Genomic DNA, 16,259 nt, shown 5'->3' on the forward strand with positions numbered 1-16,259 from the left:
CTACGACGAGTGCCGATACGAGTATAACCCCAAACTGTTCAATTTTTTCCTTTTATACCATAGCCCTCGCAGGTAGGATCGAAAATATAGCGGTGAGCCAACAAACCACTCGAACCTCGACGGCTCACTGAAAACACCCCCGACTTTTTCGCTCGCTGCAATTTCGATCCTACCTGTGGGGTATAAAACGCTTGACGGCGTGCTAGGGTTCATTTCTGCTATATCTGTTTACAGTAACTAGCCGAACGTATCAAGATGTCTGGACGTGGTAAGGGAGGAAAAGTTAAGGGAAAGGCAAAGAGCCGATCATCCCGTGCCGGACTTCAGTTCCCAGTCGGACGTATCCATCGTCTTCTCCGAAAGGGAAACTATGCCGAGAGAGTTGGAGCCGGAGCCCCAGTCTACTTGGCCGCTGTCCTCGAGTACCTAGCCGCTGAAGTTTTGGAATTGGCAGGTAACGCCGCCAGGGATAACAAGAAGACCAGAATCATCCCCCGTCATCTCCAGCTGGCCATCAGAAACGACGAGGAGTTGAACAAACTGCTGTCGGGTGTCACCATTGCCCAGGGTGGTGTCCTCCCCAACATCCAGGCTGTACTTCTCCCCAAGAAGACCAGCAAACCCGCCGCCAAGTAAACGGTTCCAGTGTGCTTTCTACACTAACAAAAAACGGCCCTTTTCAGGGCCACCCACTTTTCTCAAAAAGTGATCATATGAATTATCTCGAAAATATACGCAACACAACACCAAAAACCTTGTTGTTTTCATTCAATAACCACACAGAAATGTACAATGACAAAAAGTAGCATGCTATATTGAAAAATTATGAACACAACAATAATAAAAAAAGAAAAAAAACAAGCAAACAAGCAAGTGAATGATTGAATCAATAAAAACAAACGAAATCACACGCAAGTCAATTTTCATAACAAACCTGTTTTGCCTGTATGTAGTTACTTCCTATGAATAAAAGTAAATGCACGCACATGTACACGTAATGTTAAGTTTAAGGGTATAAACGTACCTTCACGATAAACCGTTTACGGGTACGAGAAAACATAGGAACAGAAGTTAGGAAGGGAAAACGAGTGAAGAGTGGGAGGAGTCGTATGTGTTATCTAATAGCTAGCTGTTTTATTTTATTTATTCTGAAGTGAAGACAACTCCTAGATTATAATATGTCCTCAAGTAGTGCCGTCCAGTAGTAAACTAAACTAATCTAACCTAACCTAACCTAACAAGAGAAAAGGGAAAGAGAGGATACTAATAACCTAACACATATTTGTCATTTATATTTATAAACATGAGTACTGTCATACGTGTAGTGATGTATATACACAATATGGTAAATGAAATGCTCATGATCGTGTGGCAAAGCAGCAACGCATGTTATTGTATTGAATTTGAGTAGTTATAAATTAAGCACAATTAAGTTATTGTTGCTATTTTGCCACACAAACATGGGCATTTATTGTTTATATACATAAAACTGTACATTACATGCATGGAAATATCACGTTTCTACTGTGAGTGTATCTCAAAACATATTTATTTGTCACATTGATTGCAATATTTTAATCATTGTGGCAGGTATGTTGAATTATTATCAATAGTCACAAGTGTTAGACCGTCGTATAATTATCAGTCATAATTGGAATCGTATCAATGTTTATCATTATGACATGTTTTCATAGTAGACAGTTTTTGCCGCAAACACAAGCCTAGGTAGGATCGAAACTTGGCGGATTGTACACGCCTGGCGGCCAATGAAGGATTGTAGATAGCGGCCAATCGAAAGCGTGATTACATATCCGGCGACCAATCGTCGCCATGTTCTCTAACGGAGCGGGGAGCACAAAAATAGCACTGACAGAATTTTTGTCATTCTACCGTTGAACTTCGACTGGTAAACATCAGAAATGGCTCGTACAAAGCAGACCGCTCGTAAATCCACTGGAGGCAAGGCCCCACGTAAACAGTTGGCTACCAAGGCCGCCCGTAAGAGCGCCCCAGCCACCGGAGGAGTGAAGAAACCTCACAGGTACAGGCCAGGAACAGTCGCTCTCCGTGAAATCCGTAGATACCAGAAGAGCACTGAACTCCTCATCAGGAAACTGCCCTTCCAGCGTCTCGTCCGTGAAATCGCCCAGGACTTCAAGACTGACCTTAGGTTCCAGAGCTCTGCCGTTATGGCTCTCCAGGAGGCTAGCGAAGCTTACTTGGTCGGACTCTTCGAAGACACCAACCTGTGCGCCATCCACGCCAAGCGTGTCACCATTATGCCAAAGGACATCCAGCTGGCTCGCCGTATCCGCGGAGAACGTGCTTAAGCAGTACCTCTGTACATCACTAAACAAAACGGCCCTTTTCAAGGGCCACCAAATTTCCCAAAAAGTTCCCTATACACTCGAAAAATACGCATCATCACCCCCATGGTCCTTGATGGAAATATAACCATCACTATATAATTATATAGAAGAATAGGCTATTTATGGCGTATACTTGAAGTGATGTCATATTGAAGATAATTTTGAAAAAGTGTGTTGTTGTGATATGAATGAAGAAGATGATTGAGTGTGTATGGTATTGTAGTGAAGTTGATAGGATAGAGTGTGAATGTATAAGTTAGATAATTTGTAATATTGAGTTAATAAAATGTGTGAATTGATGTAGGAATGTTGATTATTTTGGTTGTGAATTTTGTGTGTATGAATGTGTATAGTTTGAAATGTTGTTAATTTTTGGTGTGATGTTTGTTTTGTATGTGTATTGATGTGTGTGTATGTTATTGAATGATTGTTTTTGTATTGGGTGTTTAGCGATGAATGTATGTTTGGTTATTTGAATGGTTGTAGTTTTGGTTAAAAAAAAAAAGGAAAAAAGGCCCCCAAAAAAAAAAGGGTTTGTATGTTGTGTTTTGTTTGTTTTGTGTGTTTTTGTTGTTGTTTTGTGATTTGTTTGTGCGCCGAGCGGAGCGAGGCGCGATTTTTTTGGGGGTATTTTTTTTTTTTTTTTTTCAGGTAGCAAGTTTTTTTCCTCGTGTTATATGTATCGGATACCACACAATAAATGCTTTTAAACCGCTTGGACCGTCTTGTTTTTAATAAAAACGAACATACAATACTTCACTCAGCAATTACAACATTTTAGATGTGTATTAATGTCATTAATTATACGGCTTTCACACTTAGTATACAACCTAGCAAACAAAACATGTACAAAACTCTGACAAAATGCACACAAATTATACATGCACCCTAGCATTTGTTATTAAACTACGACACATTTTTCAAAACATACTGTATCACCGTTATGTTATAGACTATTTCATTACTTGAGACCTTCACGTTAAACACGTATCTAATACAATATACTCTCTTCACACATAATCAACAGTTAAACTTAATCAACATTAAAACCCGTGTAACTCTATTTTAATAGGAGGATAAATATGATGATAAAGGTTATCTGAAATATTGCTACAATATGCATGTATACCATTACATCAAACGCAATTTACTGTACTTGTTTATTAAGTATCTATTCATGTTTCATAAAAAAATTAGTCGCACATAACAAGTCCTTTGAAATAACATATCATTTCACGTTTACTGTGTACACATGTGTCCACATAACACCATACCACACCGCTGTAGAGAACGCTGGAATTATGACCAATGAAAGCCGTGCTTACAAAAACGCAGAGGTCTTCTCACACGGCCTAGACATTCTTATATGTGGCGGTTTTCAGTGAGCGGAGTCATTTCAGTCACTGCTCGCAGTCTGTAAACATGTCTGGAAGAGGTAAAGGAGGAAAGGGACTCGGAAAGGGAGGTGCCAAGAGGCACAGGAAGGTGTTGCGTGATAACATCCAGGGTATCACCAAGCCCGCTATTCGTCGTCTGGCTCGCCGAGGTGGTGTGAAACGTATCTCTGGACTCATCTACGAAGAGACCCGTGGTGTCCTTAAGGTTTTCCTTGAGAATGTCATCAGGGATGCCGTTACATACACCGAGCATGCCAAGAGGAAGACTGTCACAGCTATGGATGTTGTGTACGCTCTGAAGAGGCAAGGACGTACTCTGTACGGATTTGGCGGTTAAACCAGAACGAAGCCTGTCTACAACCAAAACAAACGGCCCTTTTTAGGGCCACCAAACTTCTCAAAAAGCTCCTATATCACTCGAAATTACGCAAAGTGTTGTAGCACTAATTTTTCTCAACGTACCCAAAGTATTAAACAATCTTACATAAATATAATACAAAAATATATTGTACCAAATCCAAACTATGCAATAACAAATTTTTATTTAATCTAGAATATACCAACATACCATACGCATGTGTAGCCGATTCAAAACAACAACAATATTATGTCTATCTACAGACGGAATACGCATATCAAGATAAATATTACCACACAGTGAATTTTACGCATACATAAAACGATAAATGGGTACACACAAATAAAATATACATATATGGAACTAAATAACAACATCAGTTGGCCAGTAATTGATGCTTAATACGTGTATAACCTCTACTTGACATTTATAATAATTAGTTTTCCTTTTGTTGTCTGCGCAATCAGTACCTCATTTCATTTCAGACAGTGTTATGGATTGGAATTAGTTATATTACATACCTGTTTTTTATTACATTTCCAATGGTGAAATAAGTAAGTAAGTAAGTAAACTTGTTATTGAAGAAAAATACTTATTGTTGTCGGCTCAAGTTTTTTCATACATAAACATTACCATTCATCGGTCGTGTAGCATCTTTATATAATTCATTTATAAACAGACGACAGCATTAGCATATGTGTGGGTAACGACATTGTCATTTATTTGTCTCCAATGGTAAAGTTAATATGTTTTGTAATCATCATTAAATATGTGTTTCACTTTGTATGTAAGTCTTGGACCAATATTTCATCAATATCTCTTTCACACCAATAACTAACTACTATAACAAATAACATATTGCGCATTTTCGAGTGACATTGGGGACTTTTTGGGAAATATGGGTGGCCCTGAAAAGGGCCGTTTGTGGTTTCAGTAAACTTTGTTCAGAAGTTTACTTGGAGCTGGTGTACTTGGTGACAGCCTTGGTTCCCTCACTGACGGCGTGCTTGGCCAATTCACCGGGCAAAAGGAGACGGACAGCTGTCTGGATCTCCCGACTGGTGATGGTGGACCTCTTGTTGTAGTGAGCGAGACGGGAAGCCTCAGCGGCGATTCTCTCAAAGATGTCGTTGACAAAGCTGTTCATGATGGACATAGCCTTGCTGGACACACCGGTGTCGGGGTGCACCTGTTTCAACACCTTGTAGATGTAGATGCTGTAGGATTCCCTCCTCTTCCTCCTCCTTTTCTTGTCAGTTCCACGGTTGGCCTTAGCCTTGGTGGCCGCCTTCTTAGCTCCTTTAGATCCGCTTGCTTTGGGTGCCATGTTACTACTACGACGAGTGCCGATACGAGTATAACCCCAAACTGTTCAATTTTTTCCTTTTATACCATAGCCCTCGCAGGTAGGATCGAAAATATAGCGGTGAGCCAACAAACCACTCGAACCTCGACGGCTCACTGAAAACACCCCCGACTTTTTCGCTCGCTGCAATTTCGATCCTACCTGTGGGGTATAAAACGCTTGACGGCGTGCTAGGGTTCATTTCTGCTATATCTGTTTACAGTAACTAGCCGAACGTATCAAGATGTCTGGACGTGGTAAGGGAGGAAAAGTTAAGGGAAAGGCAAAGAGCCGATCATCCCGTGCCGGACTTCAGTTCCCAGTCGGACGTATCCATCGTCTTCTCCGAAAGGGAAACTATGCCGAGAGAGTTGGAGCCGGAGCCCCAGTCTACTTGGCCGCTGTCCTCGAGTACCTAGCCGCTGAAGTTTTGGAATTGGCAGGTAACGCCGCCAGGGATAACAAGAAGACCAGAATCATCCCCCGTCATCTCCAGCTGGCCATCAGAAACGACGAGGAGTTGAACAAACTGCTGTCGGGTTCACCATTGCCCAGGGTGGTGTCCTCCCCAACATCCAGGCTGTACTTCTCCCCAAGAAGACCAGCAAACCCGCCGCCAAGTAAACGGTTCCAGTGTGCTTTCTACACTAACAAAAAACGGCCCTTTTCAGGGCCACCCACTTTTCTCAAAAAGTGATCATATGAATTATCTCGAAAATATACGCAACACAACACCAAAAACCTTGTTGTTTTCATTCAATAACCACACAGAAATGTACAATGACAAAAAGTAGCATGCTATATTGAAAAATTATGAACACAACAATAATAAGAAAGAAAAAAAAATGTTAAACAAGCAAGTGAATGATTGATTGAATCAATAAAAACAAACGAAATCACACGCAAGTCAATTTTCATAACAAACCTGTTTTGCCTGTATGTAGTTACTTCCTATGAATAAAAGTAAATGCACGCACATGTACACGTAATGTTAAGTTTAAGGGTATAAACGTACCTTCACGATAAACCGTTTACGGGTACGAGAAAACATAGGAACAGAAGTTAGGAAGGGAAAACGAGTGAAGAGTGGGAGGAGTCGTATGTGTTATCTAATAGCTAGCTGTTTTATTTTATTTATTCTGAAGTGAAGACAACTCCTAGATTATAATATGTCCTCAAGTAGTGCCGTCCAGTAGTAAACTAAACTAATCTAACCTAACCTAACCTAACCTAACAAGAGAAAAGGGAAAGAGAGGATACTAATAACCTAACACATATTTGTTCATTTATATTTATAAACATGAGTACTGTCATACGTGTAGTGATGTATATACACAATATGGTAAATGAAATGCTCATGATCGTGTGGCAAAGCAGCAACGCATGTTATTGTATTGAATTTGAGTAGTTATAAATTAAGCACAATTAAGTTATTGTTGCTATTTTGCCACACAAACATGGGCATTTATTGTTTATATACATAAAACTGTACATTACATGCATGGAAATATCACGTTTCTACTGTGAGTGTATCTCAAAACATATTTATTTGTCACATTGATTGCAATATTTTAATCATTGTGGCAGGTATGTTGAATTATTATCAATAGTCACAAGTGTTAGACCGTCGTATAATTATCAGTCATAATTGGAATCGTATCAATGTTTATCATTATGACATGTTTTCATAGTAGACAGTTTTGCCGCAAACACAAGCCTAGGTAGGATCGAAACTTGGCGGATTGTACACGCCTGGCGGCCAATGAAGGATTGTAGATAGCGGCCAATCGAAAGCGTGATTACATATCCGGCGACCAATCGTCGCCATGTTCTCTAACGGAGCGGGGAGCACAAAAATAGCACTGACAGAATTTTTGTCATTCTACCGTTGAACTTCGACTGGTAAACATCAGAAATGGCTCGTACAAAGCAGACCGCTCGTAAATCCACTGGAGGCAAGGCCCCACGTAAACAGTTGGCTACCAAGGCCGCCCGTAAGAGCGCCCCAGCCACCGGAGGAGTGAAGAAACCTCACAGGTACAGGCCAGGAACAGTCGCTCTCCGTGAAATCCGTAGGTACCAGAAGAGCACTGAACTCCTCATCAGGAAACTGCCCTTCCAGCGTCTCGTCCGTGAAATCGCCCAGGACTTCAAGACTGACCTTAGGTTCCAGAGCTCTGCCGTTATGGCTCTCCAGGAGGCTAGCGAAGCTTACTTGGTCGGACTCTTCGAAGACACCAACCTGTGCGCCATCCACGCCAAGCGTGTCACCATTATGCCAAAGGACATCCAGCTGGCTCGCCGTATCCGCGGAGAACGTGCTTAAGCAGTACCTCTGTACATCACTAAACAAAACGGCCCTTTTCAGGGCCACCAAATTTCCCAAAAAGTTCCCTATACACTCGAAAAATACGCATCATCACCCCCATGGTCCTTGATGGAAATATAACCATCACTATATAATTATATAGAAGAATAGGCTATTTATGGCGTATACTTGAAGTGATGTCATATTGAAGATAATTTTGAAAAAGTGTTGTTGTGATATGAATGAAGAAGATGATTGAGTGTGTATGGTATTGTAGTGAAGTTGATAGGATAGAGTGTGAATGTATAAGTTAGATAATTTGTAATATTGAGTTAATAAAATGTGTGAATTGATGTAGGAATGTTGATTATTTTGGTTGTGAATTTTGTGTGTATGAATGTGTATAGTTTGAAATGTTGTAAATTTTTGGTGTGATTTGTTTGTTTGTATGTGTATTGATGTGTGTGTATGTTATTGAATGATTGTTTTTGTATTGGGTGTTTAGCGATGAATGTATGTTTGGTTATTTGAATGGTTGTAGTTTTGGTTAAAAAAAAAAAGGAAAAAAGGCCCCCCAAAAAAAAAGGGTTTGTATGTTGTGTTTTGTTTGTTTTGTGTGTTTTTGTTGTTGTTTTGTGATTTGTTTGTGCGCCGAGCGGAGCGAGGCGCGATTTTTTTGGGGGGTTTTTTTTTTTTTCAGGTAGCAAGTTTTTTTCCTCGTGTTATATGTATCGGATACCACACAATAAATGCTTTTAAACCGCTTGGACCGTCTTGTTTTTAATAAAAACGAACATACAATACTTCACTCAGCAATTACAACATTTTAGATGTGTATTAATGTCATTAATTATACGGCTTTCACACTTAGTATACAACCTAGCAAACAAAACATGTACAAAACTCTGACAAAATGCACACAAATTATACATGCACCCTAGCATTTGTTATTAAACTACGACACATTTTTCAAAACATACTGTATCACCGTTATGTTTATAGACTATTTCATTACTTGACACCTTCACGTTAAACACGTATCTAATACAATATACTCTCTTCACACATAATCAACAGTTAAACTTAATCAACATTAAAACCTGTGTAGCTCTATTTTAATAGGAGGATAAATATGATAAAGGTTATCTGAAATATTGCTACAATATGCATGTATACCATTACATCAAACGCAATTTACTGTACTTGTTTATTAAGTATCTATTCATGTTTCATAAAAAAAATTAGTCGCACATAACAAGTCCTTTGAAATAACATATCATTTCACGTTTACTGTGTACACATGTGTCCACATAACACCATACCACACCGCTGTAGAGAACGCTGGAATTATGACCAATGAAAGCCGTGCTTACAAAAACGCAGAGGTCTTCTCACACGGCCTAGACATTCTTATTTGGCGGTTTTCAGTGAGCGGAGTCATTTCAGTCACTGCTCGCAGTCTGTAAACATGTCTGGAAGAGGTAAAGGAGGAAAGGGACTCGGAAAGGGAGGTGCCAAGAGGCACAGGAAGGTGTTGCGTGATAACATCCAGGGTATCACCAAGCCCGCTATTCGTCGTCTGGCTCGCCGAGGTGGTGTGAAACGTATCTCTGGACTCATCTACGAAGAGACCCGTGGTGTCCTTAAGGTTTTCCTTGAGAATGTCATCAGGGATGCCGTTACATACACCGAGCATGCCAAGAGGAAGACTGTCACAGCTATGGATGTTGTGTACGCTCTGAAGAGGCAAGGACGTACTCTGTACGGATTTGGCGGTTAAACCAGAACGAAGCCTGTCTACAACCAAAACAAACGGCCCTTTTTAGGGCCACCAAACTTCTCAAAAAGCTCCTATATCACTCGAAATTACGCAAAGTGTTGTAGCACTAATTTTTCTCAACGTACCCAAAGTATTAAACAATCTTACATAAATATAATACAAAAATATATTGTACCAAATCCAAACTATGCAATAACAAATTTTTATTTAATCTAGAATATACCATACCATACGCATGTGTAGCCGATTCAAAACAACAACAATATTATGTCTATCTACAGACGGAATACGCATATCAAGATAAATAATTACCACACAGTGAATTTTACGCATACATAAAACGATAAATGGGTACACACAAATAAAATATACATATATGGAACTAAATAACAAACATCAGTTGGCCAGTAATTGATGCTTAATACGTGTATAACCTCTACTTGACATTTATAATAATTAGTTTTCCTTTTGTTGTCTGCGCAATCAGTACCTCATTTCATTTCAGACAGTGTTATGGATTGGAATTAGTTATATTACATACCTGTTTTTATTACATTTCCAATGGTGATAAGTAAGTAAGTAAGTAAGTAAACTTGTTATTGAAGAAAAATACTTATTGTTGTCGGCTCAAGTTTTTTCATACATAAACATTACCATTCATCGGTCGTGTAGCATCTTTATATAATTCATTTATAAACAGACGACAGCATTAGCATATGTGTGGGTAAGACATTGTCATTTATTTGTCTCCAATGGTAAAGTTAATATGTTTTGTAATCATCATTAAATATGTGTTTCACTTGTGTATGTAAGTCTTGGACCAATATTTCATCAATATCTCTTTCACACCAATAACTAACTACTATAACAAATAACATATTGCGCATTTTCGAGTGACATTGGGGACTTTTTGGGAAATATGGGTGGCCCTGAAAAGGGCCGTTTGTGGTTTCAGTAAACTTTGTTCAGAAGTTTACTTGGAGCTGGTGTACTTGGTGACAGCCTTGGTTCCCTCACTGACGGCGTGCTTGGCCAATTCACCGGGCAAAAGGAGACGGACAGCTGTCTGGATCTCCCGACTGGTGATGGTGGACCTCTTGTTGTAGTGAGCGAGACGGGAAGCCTCAGCGGCGATTCTCTCAAAGATGTCGTTGACAAAGCTGTTCATGATGGACATAGCCTTGCTGGACACACCGGTGTCGGGGTGCACCTGTTTCAACACCTTGTAGATGTAGATGCTGTAGGATTCCCTCCTCTTCCTCCTCCTTTTCTTGTCAGTTCCACGGTTGGCCTTAGCCTTGGTGGCCGCCTTCTTAGCTCCTTTAGATCCGCTTGCTTTGGGTGCCATGTTACTACTACGACGAGTGCCGATACGAGTATAACCCCAAACTGTTCAATTTTTTCCTTTTATACCATAGCCCTCGCAGGTAGGATCGAAAATATAGCGGTGAGCCAACAAACCACTCGAACCTCGACGGCTCACTGAAAACACCCCCGACTTTTTCGCTCGCTGCAATTTCGATCCTACCTGTGGGGTATAAAACGCTTGACGGCGTGCTAGGGTTCATTTCTGCTATATCTGTTTACAGTAACTAGCCGAACGTATCAAGATGTCTGGACGTGGTAAGGGAGGAAAAGTTAAGGGAAAGGCAAAGAGCCGATCATCCCGTGCCGGACTTCAGTTCCCAGTCGGACGTATCCATCGTCTTCTCCGAAAGGGAAACTATGCCGAGAGAGTTGGAGCCGGAGCCCCAGTCTACTTGGCCGCTGTCCTCGAGTACCTAGCCGCTGAAGTTTTGGAATTGGCAGGTAACGCCGCCAGGGATAACAAGAAGACCAGAATCATCCCCCGTCATCTCCAGCTGGCCATCAGAAACGACGAGGAGTTGAACAAACTGCTGTCGGGTGTCACCATTGCCCAGGGTGGTGTCCTCCCCAACATCCAGGCTGTACTTCTCCCCAAGAAGACCAGCAAACCCGCCGCCAAGTAAACGGTTCCAGTGTGCTTTCTACACTAACAAAAAACGGCCCTTTTCAGGGCCACCCACTTTTCTCAAAAAGTGATCATATGAATTATCTCGAAAATATACGCAACACAACACCAAAAACCTTGTTGTTTTCAATCAATAACCACACAGAAATGTACAATGACGAAAAAGTAGCATGCTATATTGAAAAATTATGAACACAACAATAATAAGAAAGAAAAAAAAATGTTAAACAAGCAAGTGAATGATTGATTGAATCAATAAAAACAAACGAAATCACACGCAAGTCAATTTTCATAACAAACCTGTTTTGCCTGTATGTAGTTACTTCCTATGAATAAAAGTAAATGCACGCACATGTACACGTAATGTTAAGTTTAAGGGTATAAACGTACCTTCACGATAAACCGTTTACGGGTACGAGAAAACATAGGAACAGAAGTTAGGAAGGGAAAACGAGTGAAGAGTGGGAGGAGTCGTATGTGTTATCTAATAGCTAGCTGTTTTATTTTATTTATTCTGAAGTGAAGACAACTCCTAGATTATAATATGTCCTCAAGTAGTGCCGTCCAGTAGTAAACTAAACTAATCTAACCTAACCTAACCTAACAAGAGAAAGGGGATAGAGAGGATACTAATAACCTAACACATATTTGTCATTTATATTTATAAACATGAGTACTGTCATACGTGTAGTGATGTATATACACAATATGGTAAATGAAATGCTCATGATCGTGTGGCAAAGCAGCAACGCATGTTATTGTATTGAATTTGAGTAGTTATAAATTAAGCACAATTAAGTTATTGTTGCTATTTTGCCACACAAACATGGGCATTTATTGTTTATATACATAAAACTGTACATTACATGCATGGAAATATCACGTTTCTACTGTGAGTGTATCTCAAAACATATTTATTTGTCACATTGATTGCAATATTTTAATCATTGTGGCAGGTATGTTGAATTATTATCAATAGTCACAAGTGTTAGACCGTCGTATAATTATCAGTCATAATTGGAATCGTATCAATGTTTATCATTATGACATGTTTTCATAGTAGACAGTTTTGCCGCAAACACAAGCCTAGGTAGGATCGAAACTTGGCGGATTGTACACGCCTGGCGGCCAATGAAGGATTGTAGATAGCGGCCAATCGAAAGCGTGATTACATATCCGGCGACCAATCGTCGCCATGTTCTCTAACGGAGCGGGGAGCACAAAAATAGCACTGACAGAATTTTTGTCATTCTACCGTTGAACTTCGACTGGTAAACATCAGAAATGGCTCGTACAAAGCAGACCGCTCGTAAATCCACTGGAGGCAAGGCCCCACGTAAACAGTTGGCTACCAAGGCCGCCCGTAAGAGCGCCCCAGCCACCGGAGGAGTGAAGAAACCTCACAGGTACAGGCCAGGAACAGTCGCTCTCCGTGAAATCCGTAGTACCAGAAGAGCACTGAACTCCTCATCAGGAAACTGCCCTTCCAGCGTCTCGTCCGTGAAATCGCCCAGGACTTCAAGACTGACCTTAGGTTCCAGAGCTCTGCCGTTATGGCTCTCCAGGAGGCTAGCGAAGCTTACTTGGTCGGACTCTTCGAAGACACCAACCTGTGCGCCATCCACGCCAAGCGTGTCACCATTATGCCAAAGGACATCCAGCTGGCTCGCCGTATCCGCGGAGAACGTGCTTAAGCAGTACCTCTGTACATCACTAAACAAAACGGCCCTTTTCAGGGCCACCAAATTTCCCAAAAAGTTCCCTATACACTCGAAAAATACGCATCATCACCCCCATGGTCCTTGATGGAAATATAACCATCACTATATAATTATATAGAAGAATAGGCTATTTATGGCGTATACTTGAAGTAATGTCATATTGAAGATAATTTTTAAAAAGTGTTGTTGTGATATGAATGAAGAAGATGATTGAGTGTGTATGGTATTGTAGTGAAGTTGATAGGATAGAGTGTGAATGTATAAGTTAGATAATTTGTAATATTGAGTTAATAAAATGTGTGAATTGATGTAGGAATGTTGATTATTTTGGTTGTGAATTTTGTGTGTATGAATGTGTATAGTTTGAAATGTTGTAAATTTTTGGTGTTTTGTTTGTTTTGTATGTGTATTGATGTGTGTGTATGTTATTGAATGATTGTTTTTGTATTGGGTGTTTAGCGATGAATGTATGTTTGGTTATTTGAATGGTTGTAGTTTTGGTTAAAAAAAAAAAGGAAAAAAGGCCCCCCAAAAAAAAAGGGTTTGTATGTTGTGTTTTGTTTGTTTTGTGTGTTTTTGTTGTTGTTTTGTGATTTGTTTGTGCGCCGAGCGGAGCGAGGCGCGATTTTTTTGGGGGTATTTTTTTTTTTTTCAGGTAGCAAGTTTTTTTCCTCGTGTTATATGTATCGGATACCACACAATAAATGCTTTTAAACCGCTTGGACCGTCTTGTTTTTAATAAAAACGAACATACAATACTTCACTCAGCAATTACAACATTTTAGATGTGTATTAATGTCATTAATTATACGGCTTTCACACTTAGTATACAACCTAGCAAACAAAACATGTACAAAACTCTGACAAAATGCACACAAATTATACATGCACCCTAGCATTTGTTATTAAACTACGACACATTTTTCAAAACATACTGTATCACCGTTATGTTATAGACTATTAGACTATTTCATTACTTGACACCTTCACGTTAAACACGTATCTAATACAATATACTCTCTTCACACATAATCAACAGTTAAACTTAATCAACATTAAAACCCGTGTAACTCTATTTTTAATAGGAGGATAAATATGATAAAGGTTATCTGAAATATTGCTACAATATGCATGTATACCATTACATCAAACGCAATTTACTGTACTTGTTTATTAAGTATCTATTCATGTTTCATAAAAAAAAAAATTAGTCGCACATAACAAGTCCTTTGAAATAACATATCATTTCACGTTTACTGTGTACACATGTGTCCACATAACACCATACCACACCGCTGTAGAGAACGCTGGAATTATGACCAATGAAAGCCGTGCTTACAAAAACGCAGAGGTCTTCTCACACGGCCCCTAGACATTCTTATATGTGGCGGTTTTTCAGTGAGCGGAGTCATGCAGTCACTGCTCGCAGTCTGTAAACATGTCTGGAAGAGGTAAAGGAGGAAAGGGGACTCGGAAAGGGAGGTGCCAAGAGGCACAGGAAGGTGTTGCGTGATAACATCCAGGGGTATCACCAAGCCCCGCTATTCGTCGTCTGGCTCGCCGAGGTGGTGTGAAACGTATCTCTGGACTCATCTACGAAGAGACCCGTGGTGTCCTTAAGTTTTTCCTTGAGAATGTCATCAGGGATGCCGTTGACCATACACCGAGCATGCCAAGAGGAAGACTGTCACAGCTATGGATGTTGTGTACGCTCTGAGAGGCAAGGACGTACTCTGTACGGATTTGGCGGTTAAACCAGAACGAAGCCTGTCTACAACCAAAAGAAAACAAACGGCCCTTTTTAGGGCCACCAAACTTCTCAAAAAGCTCCTATATCACTCGAAATTACGCAAAGTGTGTTGTAGCACTAATTTTTCTCAACGTACCCAAAGTAATTAAACAATCTTACATAAATATAATACAAAAATATATTGTACCAAATCCAAACTATGCATTAACAAATTTTTATTTAATCTAGAATATACCATACCATACGCATGTGTAGCCGATTCAAAACAACAACAATATTATGTCTATCTACAGACGGAATACGCATATCAAAGGATTAAATTATTACCACCACACAGTGAATTTTACGCATACATAAAACGATAAATGGGTACACACAAATAAAATATACATATATGGAACTAAATAACAACATCAGTTGGCCAGTAATTGATGCTTAATACGTGTATAACCTCTACTTGACATTTATAATAATTAGTTTTAATTTGTCTGCCCCCCCCATTTGTTTGTACCCCCTCCCCATTTATTTAGACAGTGTTATGGATTGGAATTAGTTATTTACAAATATTTTTTATTACACATACCCTGGTTTTGATACAAAATAAACCCAAGTAATTGTAAATGTAAACCCCCCCCCCCCCCCCCCCCTTGTAAAACCATTCGGCCCCCCAACCCATACATAATATTTACCATTCATCCCGTTTGCCCCCCAATTCCCCCCCAAATTTTTAAACCCCCCCCCCAAAACCCAAAGCAAAAAATATGTGTGGGTAAAACCCCCATTGTTTCCCCCCCCCCCCAATGGTAAACCCCCCCCCCCCCCCCCCATAAACCCATCAATCATATGTAAAAATTTAACACTTGTATGTATATAAAATGGAAATAATTTTACATAAAATCCCCCACCCCCCATCAACCCCCCCCCAAAAACCCCCCCAAATCCCCCATGAATTTCCCCCCCCCCCCCCCCCCCCCCCCCCCCCCCCCCCCCCCCCCCCCCCACCCCCCCCCCCCCCCCCCACCACCCCCCGTGACCCCCCCCCCCCCCCCCCCCGTACTTGGCCCCCCCCCCCCCCCCCCCCCCCCCCCCATTCCCCCACCCCCCCCCCTGGGTGAATCAACCCCTAGTGAGCCCCCCCCCCCCCCCCCCCCCCCAATTCCCCACCCCCCCCCCACCCCCAAAAAAAGCTTAATTGCCCCCTGGACCCCCCCCCTCCCCCCCCCCCCCCCCCCCCCCCC

General features: G+C 40.7%; 8 protein-coding genes and 2 pseudogenes across 8 annotated transcripts; 8 read left to right on the top strand and 2 right to left on the bottom strand.

Moving 5' to 3' along the window:
• The first annotated feature begins 15 nt into the window (after positions 1 to 15).
• On the top strand, positions 16 to 803 carry LOC138317894 (histone H2A). Its single transcript, XM_069259868.1, has one exon. The coding sequence runs from the start codon at positions 256 to 258 to the stop codon at positions 634 to 636; it is 381 nt and encodes a 126-aa protein (XP_069115969.1). The 5' UTR covers positions 16 to 255; the 3' UTR covers positions 637 to 803.
• A 966-nt stretch (positions 804 to 1,769) lies between these two features.
• Positions 1,770 to 2,358, top strand: LOC138319982 (histone H3). The gene has a single exon (XM_069263087.1). The coding sequence runs from the start codon at positions 1,920 to 1,922 to the stop codon at positions 2,328 to 2,330; it is 411 nt and encodes a 136-aa protein (XP_069119188.1). The 5' UTR covers positions 1,770 to 1,919; the 3' UTR covers positions 2,331 to 2,358.
• A 1,396-nt stretch (positions 2,359 to 3,754) lies between these two features.
• Positions 3,755 to 4,247, top strand: LOC138319983 (histone H4). The gene has a single exon (XM_069263088.1). It carries the CDS (start codon positions 3,792 to 3,794, stop codon positions 4,101 to 4,103), a length of 312 nt encoding a protein of 103 aa, XP_069119189.1. The 5' UTR covers positions 3,755 to 3,791; the 3' UTR covers positions 4,104 to 4,247.
• A 779-nt stretch (positions 4,248 to 5,026) lies between these two features.
• On the bottom strand, positions 5,027 to 5,451 carry LOC138317899 (histone H2B). The gene has a single exon (XM_069259872.1). The coding sequence runs from the start codon at positions 5,449 to 5,451 to the stop codon at positions 5,077 to 5,079; it is 375 nt and encodes a 124-aa protein (XP_069115973.1). The 3' UTR covers positions 5,027 to 5,076.
• Positions 5,452 to 5,473: 22 nt separating this feature from the next.
• LOC138317898 (histone H2A-like) lies at positions 5,474 to 6,680 on the top strand (annotated as a pseudogene).
• Positions 6,681 to 7,096: 416 nt separating this feature from the next.
• Positions 7,097 to 8,197, top strand: LOC138317897 (histone H3). Its single transcript, XM_069259870.1, has one exon. It carries the CDS (start codon positions 7,385 to 7,387, stop codon positions 7,793 to 7,795), a length of 411 nt encoding a protein of 136 aa, XP_069115971.1. The 5' UTR covers positions 7,097 to 7,384; the 3' UTR covers positions 7,796 to 8,197.
• Positions 8,198 to 9,208: 1,011 nt separating this feature from the next.
• Positions 9,209 to 9,657, top strand: LOC138319984 (histone H4). Its single transcript, XM_069263089.1, has one exon. The coding sequence runs from the start codon at positions 9,246 to 9,248 to the stop codon at positions 9,555 to 9,557; it is 312 nt and encodes a 103-aa protein (XP_069119190.1). The 5' UTR covers positions 9,209 to 9,245; the 3' UTR covers positions 9,558 to 9,657.
• Positions 9,658 to 10,480: 823 nt separating this feature from the next.
• LOC138317902 (histone H2B) lies at positions 10,481 to 10,905 on the bottom strand. The gene has a single exon (XM_069259874.1). It carries the CDS (start codon positions 10,903 to 10,905, stop codon positions 10,531 to 10,533), a length of 375 nt encoding a protein of 124 aa, XP_069115975.1. The 3' UTR covers positions 10,481 to 10,530.
• Positions 10,906 to 10,927: 22 nt separating this feature from the next.
• Positions 10,928 to 11,696, top strand: LOC138317901 (histone H2A). The gene has a single exon (XM_069259873.1). The coding sequence runs from the start codon at positions 11,168 to 11,170 to the stop codon at positions 11,546 to 11,548; it is 381 nt and encodes a 126-aa protein (XP_069115974.1). The 5' UTR covers positions 10,928 to 11,167; the 3' UTR covers positions 11,549 to 11,696.
• Positions 11,697 to 12,507: 811 nt separating this feature from the next.
• On the top strand, positions 12,508 to 13,520 carry LOC138317900 (histone H3-like; annotated as a pseudogene).
• Positions 13,521 to 16,259: the final 2,739 nt, after the last annotated feature.

Source organism: Argopecten irradians, chromosome 3 (assembly GCF_041381155.1).
Source record: "Argopecten irradians isolate NY chromosome 3, Ai_NY, whole genome shotgun sequence".
Taxonomy (NCBI): Eukaryota; Metazoa; Mollusca; class Bivalvia; order Pectinida; family Pectinidae; genus Argopecten; species Argopecten irradians.

Coding starts and splice junctions, on each gene's coding strand:
- LOC138317901 (XM_069259873.1), top strand. CDS start 11,168: ATGTCTGGACGTGGTAAGGGAGGAAAAGTTAAGGGAAAGGCAAAGAGC.
- LOC138319983 (XM_069263088.1), top strand. CDS start 3,792: ATGTCTGGAAGAGGTAAAGGAGGAAAGGGACTCGGAAAGGGAGGTGCC.
- LOC138317894 (XM_069259868.1), top strand. CDS start 256: ATGTCTGGACGTGGTAAGGGAGGAAAAGTTAAGGGAAAGGCAAAGAGC.
- LOC138319982 (XM_069263087.1), top strand. CDS start 1,920: ATGGCTCGTACAAAGCAGACCGCTCGTAAATCCACTGGAGGCAAGGCC.
- LOC138317897 (XM_069259870.1), top strand. CDS start 7,385: ATGGCTCGTACAAAGCAGACCGCTCGTAAATCCACTGGAGGCAAGGCC.
- LOC138319984 (XM_069263089.1), top strand. CDS start 9,246: ATGTCTGGAAGAGGTAAAGGAGGAAAGGGACTCGGAAAGGGAGGTGCC.
- LOC138317899 (XM_069259872.1), bottom strand. CDS start 5,451: ATGGCACCCAAAGCAAGCGGATCTAAAGGAGCTAAGAAGGCGGCCACC.
- LOC138317902 (XM_069259874.1), bottom strand. CDS start 10,905: ATGGCACCCAAAGCAAGCGGATCTAAAGGAGCTAAGAAGGCGGCCACC.